The sequence below is a fragment of the Antedon mediterranea genome, chromosome 9, assembly GCF_964355755.1.
Source record: "Antedon mediterranea chromosome 9, ecAntMedi1.1, whole genome shotgun sequence".
NCBI lineage: Eukaryota > Metazoa > Echinodermata > Crinoidea > Comatulida > Antedonidae > Antedon > Antedon mediterranea.
The window spans coordinates 16,898,423-16,920,796 of NC_092678.1; the positions used below are offsets into that span (position 1 = coordinate 16,898,423).

Here is a 22,374-nt window from a genome sequence, read left to right on the forward strand (position 1 = left end):
AATGAAGTAACACGATTTATACGCTGAGTAAAATTATCTTTGTTTCTTACTATTATTATTATCACAATACAAATATGCAATTTATAGAGTATTTTCAATGAACACAATTGCCGTATTTGGTAGCTGATTTTGATGTGTATGTGACGTCGTCCCGTCTTATGACGTCATTACAGCTTCTTTTGCTGTACCCCGAGTATCGCACATTCGTGCTTGTTTTATTATTATTTTTCTTTTGCGGGGGAGGGGTACTTTCTGTCGTTTTTGTTAACAGGCACACCACAAAAACAATAGACGTAAACGCACCCATTTTCAACAATTCATTTTAATACAAGACAAAGCAGACATACATTGACAAAGAGCATCGGTATTGAAGTATAAATAGCTATGCCAGACATTACTGTCGCAGTCTAATTAGCTGACCTAGATGTCATAGCATCAGACACGGCCGCAGTCTAATGCCTAGATGTCTATAAATAGTAAGGTATCAGCTGCAATATACCTGGCTAGATGTCTATAAATAGCATTAGACACGGCCTAATGCCTATAAATAGCTCAAGATACCAGCTGCAATATAACTAGCCAGATGTCTATAAATAGCATTAGACACCGACTAATGCCTAGGTGTCTATAAATAGCTAAGGTATCAGCTGCAATGCTTTGCTAGATATCTATAAATAACATCATCAGACACTGTCACAGTCTCGATAACGGCTAGATGTCTATAAATAGCATCAGACACTGCACAGTCTAATGCCTAGATGTCAAGGTATCGTATGCAATACACTGTACCTAGCTAGATGTCTATACATAGCAATGCCATCAGTGACAGAAACCAGATTTTGTAGGCGGTTTTCATCAATATTTTACTCATAGCACTAATTATCCATTATGTATACATGGTCTAGCACTAGAATTACAAACAATTCTTCATTATTATTATTAAAGTATTGTGTGAATAATGAAGACATGACTGTGCGAAATATCCGTCAAGCAGGTCGACACAAGTAACACATCTCATACAATGAACTGAGCAAACCCGATAAAAATGTCCTCATTTTAGTAACACCCTTAATTATTGTATGGCTAATTATAGATGGCATATTTCAGTATAATTATTACAAATTTTCTATCCAGCTTCAATAAAATTTCAGTAGAATAATCAAGATTAACATTAGAATATTACAGATCATATCGGGATAATTACCCCAGGTTACTCAGACTTAGAATTGTTTTATTTGATTTCTAAAATAATCATGAATGAATGCAAAAATAAATAACACAAACGAAATGAGGGATTGTGGAGTTTTACATGTTGTACATATGATTTCTAGGACTTCCTCACTTACACTACGTATATCAGCACAAACAAAAAGTACCTTTATCCCATAAGATAAATCTAAACTCGTGTTTTCATTCTTGTTTTCTAGAAAAGCGTGCAAGGGTAGGAAACGTTTGTACATTCTCAGTTCACAACTAAGCTATGTTCAGACGCAATATGTTATTCAAGAGTATATAAAGCTAGGTGTTAAATCTATTTGATAGACTTTTAAAACATATCACATTTCTGTCTATCTTGCTGTACTTGCAAAGGTCATTGACCCTAAAGCATGACATAATGCACTACACCGTACATTACTTGGAATATCTCCCTAGATTTTACAACAAAATGTATTTCACTGCTAGAAACCTTAGTCATGAATAACGTGTTGCGTCTGAACACAGTTACGTTTACTCATGATTAGCGGAACGTGTAGCGTACATACGGGACCTCAACATCTTCGTCGTCTGTATCGTTGCAACATAGTTCCAGAACCAGATGTCGTACATGTTTTGGGATTTTCTTCTTTGATACTTTTGCAACTACCTCAGAAATTCTAAAAATAGAAACAAGATTAAAATGTTCATTTATATATCGTTATATTTTCATAAAGTCAGAACATTACTAAACAACAGTAGAACCAGGGCTCGAAATTCACGCTAGCAAACTAGCATTTTGCTAGTAGATTCTTCATAATTGCTAGTTGAAAATTTCAAAACTAGCAAATGTTTGCTATTGTAATTTTTGAAAAAATACGTACTTTTTAGCTTAGCCACGCTAGTCGCCAATCGCTATGTCGACAACGGCTAATAGGAACCAATTTGGTGAAAACAATTGTTTCATTTACACGCCGCCAATTTACGTCAAGGAAACGCGAATAGCACTGTGAATCATGTGGTAGCATAGTTGTTAACGATGTGCATTATAAACAGCAAGCTTTTCCCCCAACACAAAAGCATGAGCATTTAGTACGTCGCTAAGGATTACATCATCAGTCACGTGATTACAGAATACGCGATTATCAATTTAGGGATTTAACGAAATAAATATTTTGCCTACACAGTGGTCGAAGCGCGTATTTAATAGATTCGTAAAAAGTAAACACCCCCCACTTAATGGACTCTTCCAATTTTGTTTATGATCTCGCGCTTGAGAAGAACGTCTCCTCGGCACACCACGAGGTCCTGTTGTTTGTGCGATGGATTTTCTTGTGCCTATTGTTTACCTGTGGAATTAAATTACACACACTTTCGCATCACAACTTTAATTACTGATTTACACAGCAATGGGCAAAGGATTCATCAAAGAATAATAAGTTGAATAAAAATTCACTTAAGAAATGCCGTAAGCTGTTTTCAAACTATTGATCAGCCCACTATTATTCCAACATCATGCCTCTCGTGCTATAGGGAATTTCCTGGATAGAGACGAGTGGAGCGCGAGAGTCGGCGGAGTGAGGCGGGCGTAGCTTGGACGGATTAGTTTAGGGCCTACCAATTTCGCTCGGTGGCAATTAAATTTAATGTTTTAATTACGTCTGGATATAAACAATATAAAACTCAGTTTTTTCATCGGCAATAATATTTTATACATAGGCCTAGTCAATTTTGTTCCGCTTCAAATTTTAAAAGTTTGATGTTTCGACCTAAACAAAAGTGGGACGAATCGTCCATAGGCCGAAACGCCCTTGATTTGGCTAGCATGAAAGCATGTCTTGATCTTTTTTTAATTTGGCTGAAAAGGGTACTACTACTACTACAGCTTTGCCTAGCTAGCTAGGCCTACACCTAAAAGCTAGGTCTACACCTAAATAAATTCAGATTTGTGTAGAATTTAACTATTTTAGCGAAAAAAAATTGTGATTGCTAGATATGCTGCTGATTTTGCTAGTTAATTTTTTTACAACTAGCAAAGTTTGCTAGTCGAAAAAAAAGTAAATTTCGAGCCCTGAGAACATACATTTTACGTACGGTACGGGACCGAAAGACGTACGCAAAACATGGGATTCGTAAAATCCAGGTTGACTTTAATTTGACCCCCAAATATGTAGATCGTAGTAGCTAAAAAGGTCGGCTGACTATTACAGTTTCTTCCAATTTAAACTGCAGACACAAAAATATACAAACAAAAACATAAAATTAATAAATACTTACTTCATTCCAAGACGGTCCTTTCGTTTTGCTGGTGACATGAAGAATGAATAGATCATACAAACTCCCTGAGATAACATTGTTATTTCGAGTTTTTCTTCATCTTTAAAGTAGTCCATAAGTTGTTGCAGTGTCATCTCTCCACCTTCTTTTCTACCGTCTATTTCAAAGCGATCCCACAGTGTGAATGATTTGTCATAATACTAAAAAAACACAAAAAAACTGCACTGATTAAGTCACTGGAGAGATGTTGCAAAATGTGCAAAGACGTGCCAATAGAAGCTTCCTAAACAAGCTCTTGGTACTGGTACTGGTACTGATTCAAATAACCGTCTCACAGAGACATCTGGTAGCCATTGACTTAAAGTTGGCATTTGGATGTGTTACTTTTAAATGTAGGCCTACAGTATGAGAGTGACTACTACCAAATTACACAGTCACAAAACAACTTATATAACAGTTCATATATACAGTTAAAACATTGCTGGGAATTATAAATTTCTGTTGAAGCAGGCTCTAATGAAGTTGCATCTAGTAAGTTGACTTTGTTGTACAACTCTATCAAGTACTGATGGTATCTTCCGACCTCTTCGTTTACTTTGTGTTGTGTGAAAAGTAAGAATTTTTGTAGGATCTTCATTTTCTTTTCTAATTACATGTCCGATCCAGTTGAATTGTTGCTTGTAGACATATTCTTCTAGCGGTTGACAGCCAGTAATTTTGTAGAGATCGTCATTATCAATTACGTAACGCCAGTCTATATAGTTTTCATCTGTTTCTTCATCTGAGGATATGTCTACATAGTTTGGTGGGCAGACTCTTTGAAAGCCATTCACTAGCATTCTTCTTAGGAAGGTTTTGTATGTTGTGCTAAGTTTGGACATTTCACTTCCTGTTGCCCTCCAAGCATGGCAACCATAGGTGAGTCTACTCCTAACTAGACCATTAAGAAACATCATTCTTGTTTGTAGGTGGATCGTTCTGTTGGTAAGCAATGCCCTATTCTCTGCAAATGCTCCTTTGGCTGAATTGATTCTGTATTTTACTTCTTGATCTCCAATATGAACATCATTGTAGGTAGCACCATACACCAAGACTTCCACTTGGACTTCCACTGATTAAGCTACTGAATATGGATAGACGGCAAAGTATGCAGCTGGAAGCTTTCTAAACAAGCTCTTGGACATCCACTGATTAAGCCACTGGATAGATGTTGGAAAGAATGCAAAGACGTGCCAATAGAAGCTTCCTAAACAAGCTCTTGGACTTCCACTGATTAAGCTACTGAATATGGATAGACGGCAAAGTATGCAGCTGGAAGCTTTCTAAACAAGCTCTTGGACTTCCACTGATTAAGCTACTGGATATGGATAGACGGCAAAGTATGCAGCTGGAAGCTTTCTAAACAAGCTCTTGGACATCCACTGATTAAGCCACTGGATAGATGTTGCAAAGAATGCAAAGATGTGCCAATAGAAGCTTTCTAAACAAGCTCTTGGACATCCACTGATTAAGCCACTGGATAGATGTTGCAAAGAATGCAAAGATGTGCCAATAGAAGCTTTCTATACAAGCTCTTGGACCTCCAATGATTAAGCCAATGGATAGACAGCCAAGTATGCAGCTAGAAGCTTTCTAAACAAGCTCTTGGACATCCACTGATTAAGCCACTGGATAGATGACTACATTTTCATTTTACATCCATAAAGTTAGAAAGATAAAATGCTTTAACATAGTACTCACCTCTTGCTTTGGTGCTGAAATTGGTTCAGAGAATGCAAAGAGCGGAAGAGCTAGGTTGGCAAAGCCATTCTTGTAGCTTTCCAACTTCTTGTTACCATTGGCCATCTTGTACAGTTCCAAGCACACTAACCCGACCACCATCGCAGTGGTCGTGGCAATAGCTGGAATAATCTTCCCGGCAATTAGTTTACTCTGTTAAAATTAGATATTCATCATTGGTAATAGTGAAAATTACATTCATCATCATTTTTTTTTAAAAAAATTAAAAAAAGTGAGTGAATCTTGGACTCTACCCCAAGATTGTGTTTTTTAGAAGAGTTGCCAGTTCAGAGATCCATGTATCTGCAAGGCTCTGTTTAGCACGTTTACGTACAATGTCTAGTTAATGCTCTGGGCTAGTTTACCTTAGTACTTACTTACAAAGTACTTAGTGACACCACACTACAGTTTTAAGTTTATTTAATGCCACTCACACTGTAAGCCAGTGTACTAGCAGAACTTACAATGAACTAGCTCAGCTGTCTATTAATTCAAATAAAAAATATTCAAGCCCTGAAAATAATCAACTAAATGAGCTGGTAAATTGCACTATGAGATGATCAAGCCCTAATAACTGTTAATAATAGTAAGCTGTATTAATCAGCGCAGTTGTGTTTTGACCCTACCAGGTACTTATTTGTACACTTGGGTGGAGAGACAAATGTCAGTAAAGTGCTTTGCTTAAGCACACAAGCAATGCTGCGAGCATTGGATTCGAACACAAGTCCAACATCCAACACGCTGTAGAAAACATAATACTACAAATAGTAGATAGTGAGTTCCTTACCTTATGTCTATCTGCTGGAGGAATTTCATAGTTTTCAGCTCGTAGATTTGAGGCAGCCACAATAAAATCCATGTGAAAATTTGTATCGTCGTCCTAAGATAAGAAAAATTGGTGAGGTTAAAACAATTGGATGTTGATAAAATAAAAAACAGATAAAATCCATCAACATATTTTTTTTTTGCTAATTGTAAATTATTCCTCAAAAATTACTTTTCAAGAAGGATCAGAATGTGCATATAATTTATATGTTCTCTACGTATGTTTCGTTGATATTTATTTATGGTCACAATGGTGTTCAAATTGTTTTTTGTTTGTTTGACAGCAATGCTTTAGCATAGGCTAGCAGATTGGATTGTTTTTTTATGTTACCACCGATACCAAATTCTTCTCTCCTATATGGTGTGGGTCTGAAAGATGTATGTAATTGTAAATCATGTGATTCGTAAAATCCCGGTTGACCTGAATTTGACGGTAGTTTTTTCTACATGCAGTAGCTAAAAAATGCTGCCGTGTTTGCCTACTGTACTTGCAGCCATGGCTTTGTTGTTAATTGTGCTCTCAATGTCAGAAAACAACACACTGTGTATTAAATTACTAAAAATGATGACATCATCGGTTATTATGCATACTACCCAGGGAACGTAAAATAAAAAATTCTACTGTAAATGGTAAGACACTTTTTTTTTAAATAAAGAAATCCGCTTATACAAACCTTTTCGAAGTCTAGTGGTGTGAGTTTAAGATTACTAAATGTGCCAGGTTCTGCTAGATTCTTCAAAACCGTTTCCAATTTGTCATCTTCTACCGAGGCTTGGGCCGAAGCCTCTGCATCAGCTTCAGTCACATCAATTTTTATCCCTGAAAATAGCAAGAAATTAAATAATGCATTTTAATCGTTAAAGGTTCTGCAAGCAACAGGTATGATGTCACTACTACATATAAATGAAGCAGAAATGGTTTTAATGATTCTACAAAGTCGTTAAGATGTACGAGTCAAAAACCACAATTTAGCAAGCTATAGCTTTAGTTTACAATGGGAACAAACAGTGGCTTTAATCATCTCAATGATATAATGGGTCTACAAACTTGGTGGGAGGTATAGTTCCTACAAATAGTATTTGATATGCCGCAATTGTCCTACCTGACTTAGGAACAAACGGTGGTATAGTCATCTCGCTGATAATGTTCTGAATGCAAGACCTGTCTCTACTTCCCTTGACGCCATACACCTCAGCTTTTAGGTTCGCTGCAGCACACACATAATCCATATGCATCTCCTAAAAGGGGATTATTTATTATATAGTAATATACTGTACTAACAAACCCATTGGTTTTCTTTAGTTAACTAAAAGAAAGGTATGGACAAGAAATAAGATCGTTTTTAGAAATCTCTTTTCCACCACCCCTTAAAAAATTACATATTTCTCTTATGTTCAGACTTCAGATTCGATTTATTAAGTCATTCATACATAGTACAATGGTAATTGTGTTAAAAAAAACACAATCAAAACAATTTTTACATTCGTGATCAACATGGAACTAACAACTGATCAAACAATAAAAACTAAAAAAGACCTAATGACCTATCTTTCCATAAATTTATAGTAGACCACAAATTAGTATTTTTCTAGGTTTTTCTTGATTGTAAAACTTACATTATCAAAGTCAAAATTAAGAGGATGTGGACATCTTTTTGGTCCGGACCAGAATGGCGCTCCAGAACTTGTCACCTGTGTAATAAAAAAAAAATATAAATAAAACAAGTACTTAATGGGAGAGAATCTGCATTAATTACCGTACTGACGCGGGTATAAGCCCACCCCCCTCGAACATGAAATCACGTCAAGTTTGGGGGGTGGGCTTATACCCGAGGATCCAAAAATGCGAGTGAGCGCCCTCATGTGTACGACGTTGCCTCTAAATACACGAGGCGTAGAGTGTCTGAAAATTAAGCTTATAGTTCGTGTAATTTATCGTAGAATATCTTATTTTAAACATCAATTGAACAAGAATTTATCAAGCAGAAAAGCAAGTATACAATGTTCGTTAAATAGAAATGTACCAAAGAAATTTAATAAGCTTGTTTATGGCAGCCGATACCAAATAGTGGTTTTCCGTTTTGGCGACTTGTATGTAGCATCGTGTGTGAAGCGATCTTCGACCGCGATGGAGTGTAAACAAAACAGGACCGCTAGGTCTCATATGGCCTAGCGTATATTAGCCTAGCTTGGTTATGATCAAAGGTACTGTAGGTGTATTCGGTGTATGGACGTCGCCAAATACAAAAATATGTATTACGACACACACTGTAGATCTTCGAATTAATGGGTGGGCTTATACCCGAGTGCCTCATTTTTCATGAAAATTAGTCAAAAGTCGGGGGTGGGCTTATACCCGAGTATGGGCTTATACCCGCGTCAGTACGGTAAGTGAAATCTGTCTCTTTGAAACAATGGGTAGTACCAATGTTCAAAAACAGCATTCTGCAAACATTTTATTTCGCAGCCTAAAATTCCGGCCCCGCCCTATATTAGTGACATAATGAAGCAATTAGAGGATCATCCAGTACCTCAGCCCTGCCATGGTTGGAGCTGAAGAATATTTTGGATATAAACTTCTAGGTCACCGAAAACTTGCACTTGTACTTTATTTTGCAAGGATAAAAATGGCGCTGCTTCCCCATCTACTGTAATGTCAAGCACATTTAGTGCAGCTTAGGGTACGCCATTATGTCGCTGTAATTTTCAGCTGTTGATCACATAAAAAAATCAAACATTTTATAGAAGAAAAAGAAGCTAAATGATGATATAATCCAGGGAATAATTTCGCCAGTGTAGCATAGCAAAAAGCTATACAAAACAACCTTTTTGCTACAGATTTTTAAATTTGTGTAGCAAAAAATACAATACAAAACTATGTTTCTCGACTCAAAAATCAGTTTGATTAGCAATATTGCTAAGCAAAATTTAAAAATGAAATTTTCCCCTGTTATTATATACCTGATCAGCCGGGAAGTTGTACAGCAGTTGTGCAATTTGGTTGTGATATTGTGCTTGCCAATATTTTCTAGCCCACTGTACACAATCCTTAAAGTCATTAGGACGTTCATCTAATAAGGCTTTCTTCACACTATCTAATGTATCCAACTATGAAGTATAAAATAATGAATAATTATAAAACATTACACGAGTTTGTTGATGAGAATATTTCATGAGTTGAACAATTGCTCTATTTAATGAGGAGCTATCAAGTGTTCTTTTTTTATTTCATATGCATCCAACAGTGAGTAACTCGGCAATTACAGGATGGATAAACTATTAATTAATTTATCGTGTAGGTTTGAGGTTTAGGGAGTGGAGATGAAAGAGTTGTGAGAAGTAACTCTGGCAGTAGGTCAGGATTGCACCCCCGGACCCTATGATTGCAGGGAGACAAGCATGTTAACGGAGTTATTAAGAACATTCATTACTGTTATAAAATAAACTTTGATTCAATTTATCTACTGTAAATCATCGACCAAGTCTAGACCAGGAAACTATGCCGCAATTATCACCACTAATTCTAAATTACATGTGATGCGTAATTAACCAATCAAAATGCAAGAATACAATCAGGTGTGTTATAATAATAATCTTAACTTAGGATAGGTTGGATGTGAAATAAAATATTTGACATATTTGAAAAAAAAAACAGTATGGATTTGATAAATTGTATTGTTAGAGACAAGAAAATCATTTTTTTGGGGGGTAAATGTCTTGAAATTTGTGCATTTTTTTATAGAATACTTTATCTGACCATATTTGATGGTCTCTTTCTCCATTATCTAGGATTTATGAAAACTTGAAAATATGAAAAATAATACAACTAGAAAACTTACAGGCTGCATTCCTGGTAACTTCATTGTTCTTTCTAAAAACTTTGGATCTCTAAATATAAGAACATTGTTTGTATATTAAAAAAAAGATATTTTTTAAAATTTCTTTATTATATTTTTTACTGCAATTTTATCTCGAAATTTGGTATTCATGTCCCCGCTCGCAATTTAAGAAACAACATTCTCCTCTGTGTTCACTTTAGTACTTAATGTACTTAAATAATGTTACTTTAGTAGATTAAGTTTTTCTTATAATAGTTTAGTCAAGGTCCATCCCAAAATCATCGTTTTAAATTCCTGTTTTAAATTTCTGTTTCGTCGTAGTTTGTTTCTGAGTTATTGTCCTTGTTTCTGTTAACCCTGCTGTAAGTGGCGGATTTGTTTCTGCTGTTTTCAGATTTAAAAAAAAATAAAATAATAATAATTATTGTCGGTACAGTAATAATCACAAAATAATAAAAAGTGCTTTTTTTTACTTACGTAATATACATAAGTGCATTATCATATGGATTTTTAAATAGTCCTTCAAATTCATCCCGTGCCCACTGAAGTGTGTGCTCAATGGCATTGGGAAAGTTTTTTAGCGTGCATATCGGGATTGACTTCTCTGGAGGATCTTGCGATGATGCGTACGATTCTGTCAATGAGGGCAGCACAACTTGGACGTTGCCTTTTGTTCCTAAAGTTCCAGATTCTAAGAGGGATTTTCGGTAGAATACACACCTTCGGTCCATGTACAACCCTTTCAAAAGAAATTTGTATTATAGTATTGCAATTTTACACACAGAACTACATACTACACACATTTCTATACTTTTATTTCTGAATGAAAATGGCTTAAATTTAGAGATGATTAAAACAGAGGAGATTCAAATGCTAACATTTAATATTTTATTTATTACCATATTTAAAAATGTATTGTCTCCCAAAAACATTAAAAATGAAAATTTATTAAATCAGACTTTTAATAGGTTAGTTTGTAGTTTTAATAAATCCTTAGCAAAAAACAAAAACAAATGATGTTTTCATTTATAACAAATTTGACAATTTTTTGCTTCAAATTACAGTTTTTTTCAGGTAAAAAAATTTGGTTTGGATCTAATTTTTGGTCAAAGTAGATAACTATTATATGACATTAAAATGGCATATTCAACAAAATGAATTGTAAAAATTATTTTTCAGGGGGACAATATTTCTTTAAGGTGGCCTATCCAGTTTTTTTGGAAACTGAATATTTAGAGCCTTTGATAAAACTGTGTCTGGGGGATTACCACATATAGAACAGTGATAATTTACTATTGGCCATGTGCCTCAACACGAATGGTGAACGTCTTGCGACATAGTGCACTTAAGACTTCTCCAATCAGAGCGATTATTGGCCAAAGTGTGCATGGACGTTATTTTATTTATTTTTCTTTTCGTATCATTTTATATAATTTTCACCCAGCTGGTTTTGGATCATCGACCTCTTGACTTTTCTCATTGATTCGGATAGAGCTCTTTGCGATGGGACATAAAATAAACAAGCACGAATGTGCGATACTCGGGGTACAGCAAAAGTAGCTGCGATGGGATGTCACATAAACATCAATAACCTCTTTACCAAATAGTTTATACGGCTATACGGTACCATCTTCAAGACGTCATATATAAAACGGCTTCATCCGGTTTGAAATTTAAAATCCGGCTCTAAAGCTTTGAGGACATGTTCCTGTAGTATATTCATGCCAAATCCTAGCTCAATACTACAACGAAATAAGGGAGGAGTAGTACTTTATAAATCGCACTTTTTTTACTCAATAGTGTCGGATGGAAGAGGAGAAGATCAGAGAGTCCTAGACTCGGGTACCCCGAGTAAAAATGGACGTAAGCGTTAGTAACAGTAACTTACTGGCATCTACATTATCCAATGCATTGGCAACACCATCTAAGCTCTCAAAGAAATCGTCGTTATAAATGTGTTCAGTTTCGGGACCGACTCGGTTTAGGTGAGATATAATATTAAAGGATGGATTCATCTTCTTAGCTGCATTAGCGGCACAATCAGATTTGGGTTTCTAAAAAAAGATAATGAATTTAGTTAGTAAAAACTTTTTCTGTCTGACTGTCTTTTGAACACTTAAGCCCTTGTTCACACTGAGCTTTACAAAAATGGAAAATCATTGATAACCATACTTACAGTATTGGTCTTTTAATAACATGATTTAGTTTAACCGGGTAAACGGTAGTCTGCTAGATTAAAGACACCTTCCCTACGTTTTTTAGATCTATTTTAAGATCACAAACTATATTTAATCTAAAAATAATACTATATGGTCCTATTGCGATAACTTTTTTCGTCTTTAAATGGTTAAAAATGTGAAAAATAAGTCGATTCTAATAATTATAGCGGCCCGCTATAAATCCCAAAATGCATTGCACGCGGATTGATATTTCTGTTTTTCTTCTGTAATTCACCCACTTTTCGATCGATCGCGAGGCCAAAACAAATGGAAGACTTTTCAGCCAAAATACCGGGTTTTCCCCAAATTGTATCAACGGAGTCTGGCAAAAATAGAAAGAAAATTAATGCAGCAACTATACAACGTCAGGTTCGGTATATAGCTAGCGTACGATGTTCGTACGTTACCGATGTTTACAAGCTAGGCCTACAAAACTAAGCCTAGCTAGGCTAGGCCTAAAGACCGTCCACGAGAGGTCAGTCGCCGCGAGTAGTCGTAGTGCATTGTTTCTCACTTTTTATCATAATTTACCATAAAACGTACATTTAAGACAAGGAATGACCTGGTTTAAGGTTTTTAACACTTTGACTGCCAGAGGTTTTTCCAGTTAGAAACTGCCACCACCAGCGTTTTTAGCCCAATTCGATGTTTTTATTTAAGCTGATTGAAACTATGTATGTAATCTGATTTATAGGTAATTTAGACTAAAATAATCATAAAGATTTTAGCTTTACAATGGTACCAAGAACGATTTTCAAATCGCAATATGTAAATCGTAATAGTAAAATAAAAGTAACCCACTTTTTGAGTTTTTCGTAGTTTCGCGCAAGAAAGTCGAGATATTCGCGATTTTTTGTAAGTCATCACAATATGAAAATATCGCCCGGTGAGATCAACAAACAACGAAAAGGTTACTTACACGGCACCGATAGGCCTATAAAAACAAGTTATCACTATCGAAAAATGTATTACATGTTATAAATCATAAATCTTACATCAATGTTTAGCCAAAATCCACATAGTAAAGACACCAGGTCTAGTTAACCAGGCCTAAATCGTTTTACGACTAGCCTAGGCCTAGTACTACTACTACAAGCCTAGCTAGTAAACTGATGATAATATCTTCACCATTTTCAAAAAAGTTTGTTGTGTGAAACTCTGTCACTTTCAGTAAAACACCAAAACAATTAGAGTATACATACAATAATAAAATTAAAGACTTCATATTGAAAATGACTCCATTATTTTTTATTCAAATGACAAACAAACATGCCAATCCACAACACCTTTTATAATGCTTCGGCAGCATAGTCTAGCGCGCGACCGATACACAATGCGCCAAGCCATCGCTTTACGCGCTACTGTTATGCGTGGTGTATGTTATTTCAACAGGTACCATTTTGACCGTGGTTCGTAACCAGATTAGTTACTTTCAAATAGTAAAATATTGACGGTCCAGACCGAATATAGTGTCCATATTTATAGTATATACCAATAATTAACCTATCTACCGGATTTCGTAAAAAAACGCGAAACACGAAGATCTTCGTGTTTGGCAGTCAAGCGGTGTGTTTCCAAACACGAAGATCTTTGTGTTTGGCAGTCAAAGTGTTATAAAAGTAATATATATGTATTATTTTTACAAAACGTCACAAATTGTAGGGAAGGTGTCTTAATAATTTGATTTAACCCTGAAAGAATTTTAGCCATCATTCAAAGTCAGAATTAAACCTTGACAAAAGGTCAGTATTAAACACTGGCAACAGGTTAGAATTGAACCCTGGCAAAAGTAATGATTGAACCTTGTCAAAAAAGCAAAAGTTCAGGATTGCCCCGGCACGAGTTGATTGAACTCTTGCAAGAGATCAAGATTGAACCCTGGCAAGGTGAGGATTGAACCCTGGCAAAAGGTCAGAATTGAACCTTGGCAAAAGTTCATGACGGAAATCTGGCAAAAGATAAAGATTGAAACCTGGCAAGAGGTGAGGGTTGAACCCTTGCAAGAGGTCAAGATTGACCCATGGCAAGATGACAGGATTGCATTTTTGGATTGGAATGATAACTGCTACTGTATAGCTCCAATACTTGGGAGGTTGTCCAAAGAGTGTAAAGAACATACTATTTCATTATATTCAAGAAAATAAAAAGTAGTAGTACCCCACCGTCCCCTGGGACATCGCGATTAGGCAGAATAAAGGGCAACCAGCCTTGATTTAAAGAAAACTCTGTTGTTTGTTTCCTCTTAATAGAGGATTCCTTTTGCATACTTACAGATACATCATGAGGTCGGAACAAGAACTGTCTATTTAGGTTGGACTTTTCTATAATGTCCATGTCAGTAACTGTTACTCTCCCCTCTGGACTACAGCCTACGCCAACCATTGAGAAACTCTTTAATAGCTCACAACCTATAGCACCAGCACCAACCTACACAAAAAAAAAACACACATTGTCACTTTTAAATGTTCAAATATTCTATAAAACAAACGATTACAGAATTTCTATCAAGCAAGGCCAACAGCCATTAAGTCGCGTGCTAAAACTCATAGCGATACCAGACCGACAGACAGGACCGACAGACCGTCATAGCGAACTATAGAGTCGCGTCCACGCGACTAAAAATTGAGGGTGCTAATATAAATGCTGTAAAACCAGAACCATTTGCGAATTGAAAAATAAAGTAAAAATAAATACTGTAACAAGAGCGTGTCAATCCATCGTGGACACAACCTTTGTGTTACAATGCATTATAGTAAAATTAATAAAAAAATCATGTCAACCATCAGGTGTGCGGCGACGTTCGTGTTAAAGCTATTGTATATTATTAACTTGTAATTATTTGACACAATTCCAATGTCCAGGCATTATTGTACGGTACTGTATTCTCACAGAAATGCATCGTCCTTTGTCTTTACCAACAATACGCGATAAAGCAAACTAACCAGTCAGTCTATCAGTAGTAGGCGCGCATGTTCTGGAATGAATTGTAGTACTTTCTTTTGCGTACTCAATAAAATTTAATTGCTGCATGAAACTTTTTCAAATTTCGGCGATTGAAATTCAAGAAATTTTTATGTGCACAAAAGTTTCTGGTTTTACAGTAGTGTCCAGTTAAAAAATTGTCTAGGGACATAGTCTTATTTTTTTTAGGTCCTCTGACCTGGTATGTGTCTTTGTCAATGAATTGAGAGGAGTAATTGGAAATATAATAGAATTAATAATGATACAAATTGTCTTTCAATATCATAACTTACAATAAAGTATTTTAAACTTTCTAGCTTCCTTTGAAAACTGTCCCCAAACACAGCAATCTGTCCATCATATCGGCTACCTTTCTGTAGAAAACACATATTTACAAATTATTAAATAAAGAACAAATCGAAACATGGTAGACCATGTTCACACATACGGCACAAGACTGACCTGAACACCAAGATGTTCACACGAATGGCATTCATTAATTAATAAATGCCATCAAACAGAGCAGTGCAATGTATTCATTTTATCTTTTACAGCTTTAAAAGAAGTCTGGAGGTAACTTTGATAACAAAGTCTTAAAAAAAAACTATTCTTACGCCACACATGGAAACATATGCCCTCAACTTTTTACATGAGAAATTTGATAGAGGATTAGTAACTCTATAGTATTTTTCCTAGTGTCTACTAGATAACACAATGTCTTGTGATTCTGCCTTGGAAAACCCCATTATCAAGTTAAAAATAAGACTAAATTACTAGTCCTACTTACTGGTTGACATTCTTGCTCAGTTAGATGGTCAGTTCCGTCTTCCTGATGGCATTCCAAAGCATCGAAGTACATCCACTGTTTTATAGGGTTAAATTTACCGCTACATGCCTGCCGAATCAATTTAAAACATGATTATTTATTCACCCTGAAAACACTTTCTAAATGGAGTAATGGAGCTGTAGCTTGGTAGTTAACGTACTTGCTTCCAATTCTAAGGTCTAGGGTTCCATCCTGACCTAGTGCCAGGGTTGTAACTAACAACTCTTTCAACTCTACTCCTCAAATGAGATTTAGTTTATAAGCATGATACATTATAAAATAATTTATCCATCCTGTAATTAGCGAGTTTGGGCGCTTTGTACACATATGAAATCTAATATTAATTATACTATCTCGTCAAACTTTAGAGAATAAATGAAAAAAAAAAACTGAAGGTAGTTATTGTAGGAACCTTGAGAACTTCTTGCGCAGTGGCACCACCAATGAAGGCTTGCATCGGGCATATATCGCCTGTAGCATTGTAGGCTAATTGTGTAATTAGACTCTCATCAACAGACTCTTGTTTAGCACCTTCTGCTGCTTTGTTGTTTATTTCCTTTGCTATGGCAACCATGGCAGCTGCATCCTCCTGTTGAGATATTCAAATAAGTTATTTTCATTTAAGAATATTTACAATAAAAGGTTTTGCAATAAAGAGAATTGTCATTATGTACCCAGGGATGTCACCACGCTGGTCGGCGCTGGTCGGCCCCGACCAGCACTCAACATTTCCGACCAGGATTTACAGGCTGCCGACCACCACTATTATTTATTAATCATTACGATATTTCTTAGGCCTAGGCCTAACTAAAATTCGTACTAAAACATTTTACCTAGCACATCGTTAATAACAGACAAGCTAGCCTCATATAGATAAGACAAAAGACTACAGCAAATGTTCCCGTGGTTACGTACGTTACTTTATTTGTAACACAATACCAGGCCTACCCTGCCCTGGTATTCATTGTTACAGCTTGTGAGTCATGGCGAACAACATGCTACACAGCACAGTGTACAAGTTTAAAGTTCACATAGCGACCATTCAAGCGTTTTATTTTGCACAGATTAAGAATACAAACAAGTACGCAGTAATTAAAAATGTATAACTACATAGACCCAAACAAAATCATTTTTAATTGCTGAATGTTTTGTCACCCTGCTTTAATTATATTATGTTAAAGTTTTACATTTTTGTACTCTACGAACTATTAAAAAAAACAAAAAAAAACATGCGCATGGTTCAGTGAGACCGGGCAAGTTCGTTCGTTTATGATCGCCGAGCATGGTACAATAATTACATGTCCCTGGGATAACTTCAGGTTGCTGAACTTCAGTTAACCCATAAACACGTGTCTCTGTTCTTGCCGGCCATGCACTACATGCTTGCCGCACAGTTGTGAAACAAAAAATCCGGAATTCGCGAATACGCTAAAAAACTCTCGCGCAAAAGAACACGTAGTAAGGTCTAGGCTAATAATTTATCTACATTATTTGATTAGGGATTAGGCCTAAATAAAGAAGCGCCCGTTTTTGTGGAATTCAGATTTTGTGTTTTGGGGCATCTATCTAAGCCTTGGCTAGGCCTTAGTGGTCGTAGTGTCTACAAGGCTAGGTCTAAGCCTGACGCGATCTATTGCTATTCATTTCGTGAGCGTTTTTTTGTTTTCGCGAATAATAACGGCGACTCCCCGGTGGTACAAGGTTAGGCCTATTTGGTCGCAATTTGTTGTTATTTATTTTCATAATTCTTTATGTTTCGCTGAAATAACGTCAACCCCCCCCCCCCCCCCGGGGGATACCCCCGGAGGGGGGGGGGGGGGGGGGGTTAAACCCGACCGGCACTCCAAAAAGCTGGTGACATCCCTGTGTACCTGTGTAAGGTTTTAATCAATGAGTGAGAGCTTATTTCGAAACTGATTGTAATTTGTCATTACGGTCGGTTAGTTGGTTACCATATAACGCGTGAACAACATGATTCATAGTTAAAAAGGTGCCATTATGTGTGGGCGCTATGGCAACATCAAACTTAGGCGTCATCTACAAATTATTTCAGACCACAGAGACGCGTCTGAAAACTTGCAACCCATCAGACGCGTCTGTCCAATGCTGAACCTCATTAACAATCTATTATGAATATTCATGAGCTACCCAATCGCGCCGAAGACGCGTCTGTGTGATTAAAACCCGTCTTCGCTGTTAGTAGGTAAAACAATAGAAAACGCGTCTGAGTGATTAAAACCCGTCTGTATTGCTTGTATGGTGAAACAACATTGGTATCATTTCACAGAACCAACAAATCTGAGACTAGGCCTAGGTTATCCTAATTTGGACGGAAATTTGCCGATGAGAGGACATCGGGCCTGTGGACCTCAGCTCATGCAGAGAGAAAGAAAGCCTAGGCTAGCCTAGTTTCGGCGGCCTACACTAGGCCTATAAATTATTTAACGCTCCTACCTTGGGTTAGCGAATTATAAAAACAATGACGCCTAGGCTAGGATATGAAAATAAATATATATTCCATATTAAGATTTAACATAGGCCTAGGGCCTAGGCCGTTTAAAATGATTACGACATGTGTAAAGAAAAAGGCTCGACCAGAATTTGGAGGGGAAAAAACATGTGAGCAGTTTAGAGCTAGAGAGAGAGTATTATGTTTCATGTCATGTGACACAAAATCCAGGTACACTATCTTAATTACAGTTTTATCGTCGTCAGACGGCAGCCACCAGAGTATCGCGTTTCATGCCATGTGACCAAAAAAACTAGGTCTGTATTTATTACGGTCTTCTGTCGGCAGTCTTTTTGAGCAAAATGTTGAGCGACCGACTGAAAACGTTCTGATACTATATTTAGAATGAATGTTTACGATCTTTTTTTCTCGGCATCGTTCTGGATGGACTGGACGTTCGCTATAATATGTTTATTAGTTGGCCTGTTCGTTGAGGTTCACCTGTGTTGGATCGCGTGTCTCTACGTTTACATCGTGGGAAACTTATATTTATATTCGCCGTTGAGTAGGTAAACACGCACGAAGGAAACGATTACGATTAAAAAATATTATATTATATTTACAACTTGGTCCTCCGCCAGTTAAATTTAACACATTAATTTCACACCTTACTTCACTAAGAACATCGTAGGGTTGTTTATTTAGGTTACGAACTCCCTACGAAGTTCAGAATGTAGTTCATTGAAAGTTGTTTATTGAGGTTACGAAGCCAAACAATGGAACCTACGAAGCCAACAACGTAGCCTACAAAGCTACTTCGTAGGTAAAGTTGCAGTATTTTCTTTCTGTACTGTAGGTCAATAGTTTGAGTGATTCCATGTTCCAAAAGTTAACTTTAACGTTTTTGCATGTGGTAAATTCACTCTTTACCACAAGAAAAATAAAATCGCAAAAATAAAAGGTCGCGAATAAATAGAAACGAAAATTTGCGCTTTACATACTCTGTCGGCGGTAAAAGGGTATACCTGTACTGATTTGTTTGTCTTACTGCCGGTTGTAAATAATAATTTAATATCACGCTCTCAATGAATTCACTTGTATGTAGCGCGTTTAACACCAGTACACAGTATAACAATGTGCAGTCAGCCGTATATAGGGGCGGGGCCATAGTCGAACATGCATATTGGCGTCTAGACGCAGCCAAATCAGACGGGTTTTGAGACGCGTTTTTGGGTAAACAATAGAAAACGCGTCTGGACGCTGATTTGTGGTCTGAAATAATTTGTAGATGACGCCTTATCGCTACTGGTCATGGTTACTCTTACCATCTACATTTTTTCCGCACCTCTTAGTGGCTTGGGGAGCTTATATCGAAACAGTTAACATAAGCTTACCTTAAGATCTAAAAATAATGTTGCTTAATTTTTCCTGCACCAAAACAAATTTAAATATACTTTTTTACTTACTTTATTTCGAGGTCTTGGAATAGCACCTTTTGTTTTAATGAATTCATGCAGGGCTTGAAAACCTATGTGAAGTTGACCTGGGCGGTCAAACTTGCCAAAGTCTGTTAGCAAAAACTCTGGTTCATCAAGAGATTGTTTTATAGATTTCTAGATCCAAAAAAAAAAAAAAAAAGGTTTATTCAGTCAATATGAATTTTTGTACACAATATTACATTATTCTTTATTCCTATAAGGCTATTCAATGGTTAGAAGTTAGGGCTGACATTAGGGGTCATACTAATATTATTTTCTACTGCAGTTGATGCAGTAATTACTTTTTAAGATATGTATACAATTATTTCGCAAGGTTTTAAAAGGATAATAATACTGTTAGTGCAGTGACTGCCTGATAAAATACTTTGAAACACATTAAAGTAATGTTACTGCAGTAACAAAATGTAGTTACTGCAGCAGAATAATTATAACAACTATACATACTTTTTCTGTACAGTATATAAGTCTGAATCTATATCAAACGATGCCATTTTCTGTGACCTTAATAACTTTTATGTAAATTTAAGTCATATTTGTTTTTAACATATATTGCATTTTATTCGCTTTTGTGAATTTTAACTTTTGTACTGTATAAAATGTCGTAAATTTTAAGCTGAGGGACTTCTGGGTGCCGTTTTTTTGTCGAACAAATAAATGAAAATAAACTAAACACATTGATATAGTCCGCTATTTTCAAATACACAATTACAACAATAGTATTTAGTATCTGCCTCAGACGTATTGGCTTATGCCTTTCCTCTGGTGAAGGTGGGCACAGGACGAGAGAAGCCCTTGATCAAAGTTAGGACCAATCAAGGTGCTTTAAAACAGACCTGGCTTTGTTTGTATCAAACCTGTTAAGTGGCGGTAATTAGCGCTGTTAAGTTTCGATTGAATAAAATATATAAAAAAAAAATAATCACCATATTGAGAAAGTAGGACGAAGTATTTTTACTTACAAATGAGACTTTCGTGGGCATCTTCACTTGAGTGACAATACCTCCTCTAGTGTAATCCGACATGCTTGTTGTATCACCAATACTGAACGAGTACGGACCAAGCACCTTTATCTTGCGCGGTTGGCACTGATTCAGTTCAACCATACCCTACGTAATAAAATGAAAATATTGTTGAGACCATAATCAAGAGCAATCAAGAGCATCTATGATTAAATAGTGGATAAATCGAAGGTCAACTGATGTCACAATTTAAAGACTTTTTGTCCCCCAATTAATTAAATCAGACTTTTAATAGGTTATTTAAACACTTCCACAGAAAAAAAAATAGGGAAAAAAAAAATGTTTTCAATTAAAAAATGACAAATAAATGGTTGAATTTTTGGTAATGGTAGCACATTTTAAAAAGAAAAAAATATTTTATACTTACTTGAACTTCTGCAAATGTGACATAATCTCCGGACTCTAAGCCATGCCTGGTCTCATCTAAACACATTACAATTCCATCCTTATCCTAAAATCGTAAATAAAATAACCCATTTCAGAATGTTCAGTATTTATTTAACATTTTAAAAGAAGAATAATTTTAAACAAATGTTAGCAGTTAGAGTGAGTCAATCAGTCGATAAAATTGTATCTTTTTCCCATCTACATTTATTTGAAAAATAGCAAATAATAATGCATTTTGGGATTGCATACCTTAGTAACCGATGAAACCATGTTGCTAATTGGCTGTTCTCCAGTGGTGTCCACGACAACAAAATCCTTGCCAAAATCACAGAAGATCTGACCAAATAAGCCTCTTGTGTCTGCTACAATAATGTGAATACCCTTTGAGTGGCAAAACTCACCCAAGGCAAGCTGGGTATCTAAGGTTGAATTTGTCAACACGACAACCTGAAACAAACGTCAAAATGTCGACAATAATATTTGATTGATTGATTGATTGATTTCTTTATTAACTGAGTCAACATAGATACATACAATTAAAACATGTAAACAATTAAAAATCAGTACAGTACTTGAGTTAAAAGGATATCCCAAAAATTAAAAACTTATTTCAATTGGGGTCCAGAAACATAGAGAAACAAATTGCACAGATTCCTTATACTAAGACGAGAATAGATTAAAAGTTAAAATCCAAAATTTAAAATACGAATATTTAAAAGATTAAAAATTTGTATAAAATGCTTATGTGAAAAAATTTAAAAATACAATGATTTTAGGGACTGTTTAAAAGAAGTTGTGTACTAATAAACCAAGTGTAAACGAGTGCTGCGATCACATCTTAAAGCAAACATAGAAACGTGATGATGCAGCTACTAAAATACCTCCCAACAGACTAATGTACTGTACAATTGTCGCCTGCAATAATTGATTTCACCCACAGAGGTTGTCTTAGGCCACATGTTTGTAGACAAACCATGACCTTTGGGAAGCAATGATGCATGTAGAACTGGAGCAATAATAGCCAATTTGCCAAGCATTTCATAGTTTTTGTAATAAAATTAGTAAAATTGTATAATTTTGTATTGTTAGATTTTAAGATT

General features: G+C 35.9%; 1 protein-coding gene across 5 annotated transcripts in view; it reads right to left on the minus strand.

Annotated features, from left to right (window-relative positions):
• Positions 1–306: 306 nt before the first annotated feature.
• Positions 307–22,374, minus strand: part of LOC140058703 (ubiquitin-like modifier-activating enzyme 1) — a 32,819-nt gene continuing 10,751 nt past the window's right edge. For 2 of the 5 annotated variants that reach the window (XM_072104417.1, XM_072104416.1), the window contains exons 6-24: positions 21,524–21,721; positions 21,255–21,338; positions 20,828–20,974; positions 19,836–19,982; positions 16,333–16,509; positions 15,882–15,989; positions 15,388–15,468; positions 14,405–14,560; positions 11,803–11,968; positions 10,392–10,653; positions 9,915–9,963; positions 9,037–9,183; positions 7,693–7,767; positions 7,179–7,314; positions 6,750–6,895; positions 6,038–6,130; positions 5,212–5,403; positions 3,472–3,671; positions 307–1,874 (exon numbers count right to left, since the gene is read on the minus strand). In XM_072104417.1, coding sequence (XP_071960518.1) covers positions 1,739–1,874; positions 3,472–3,671; positions 5,212–5,403; positions 6,038–6,130; positions 6,750–6,895; positions 7,179–7,314; positions 7,693–7,767; positions 9,037–9,183; positions 9,915–9,963; positions 10,392–10,653; positions 11,803–11,968; positions 14,405–14,560; positions 15,388–15,468; positions 15,882–15,989; positions 16,333–16,509; positions 19,836–19,982; positions 20,828–20,974; positions 21,255–21,338; positions 21,524–21,721 — 2,700 coding nt within the window. In that variant the 3' untranslated portion in view covers positions 307–1,738. The remainder of the gene's footprint in view (positions 1,875–3,471; positions 3,672–5,211; positions 5,404–6,037; positions 6,131–6,749; positions 6,896–7,178; positions 7,315–7,692; positions 7,768–9,036; positions 9,184–9,914; positions 9,964–10,391; positions 10,654–11,802; positions 11,969–14,404; positions 14,561–15,387; positions 15,469–15,881; positions 15,990–16,332; positions 16,510–19,835; positions 19,983–20,827; positions 20,975–21,254; positions 21,339–21,523; positions 21,722–22,374) is intronic. The other 3 variants (XR_011847042.1, XR_011847043.1, XM_072104418.1) reach the window with 3 other exon arrangements.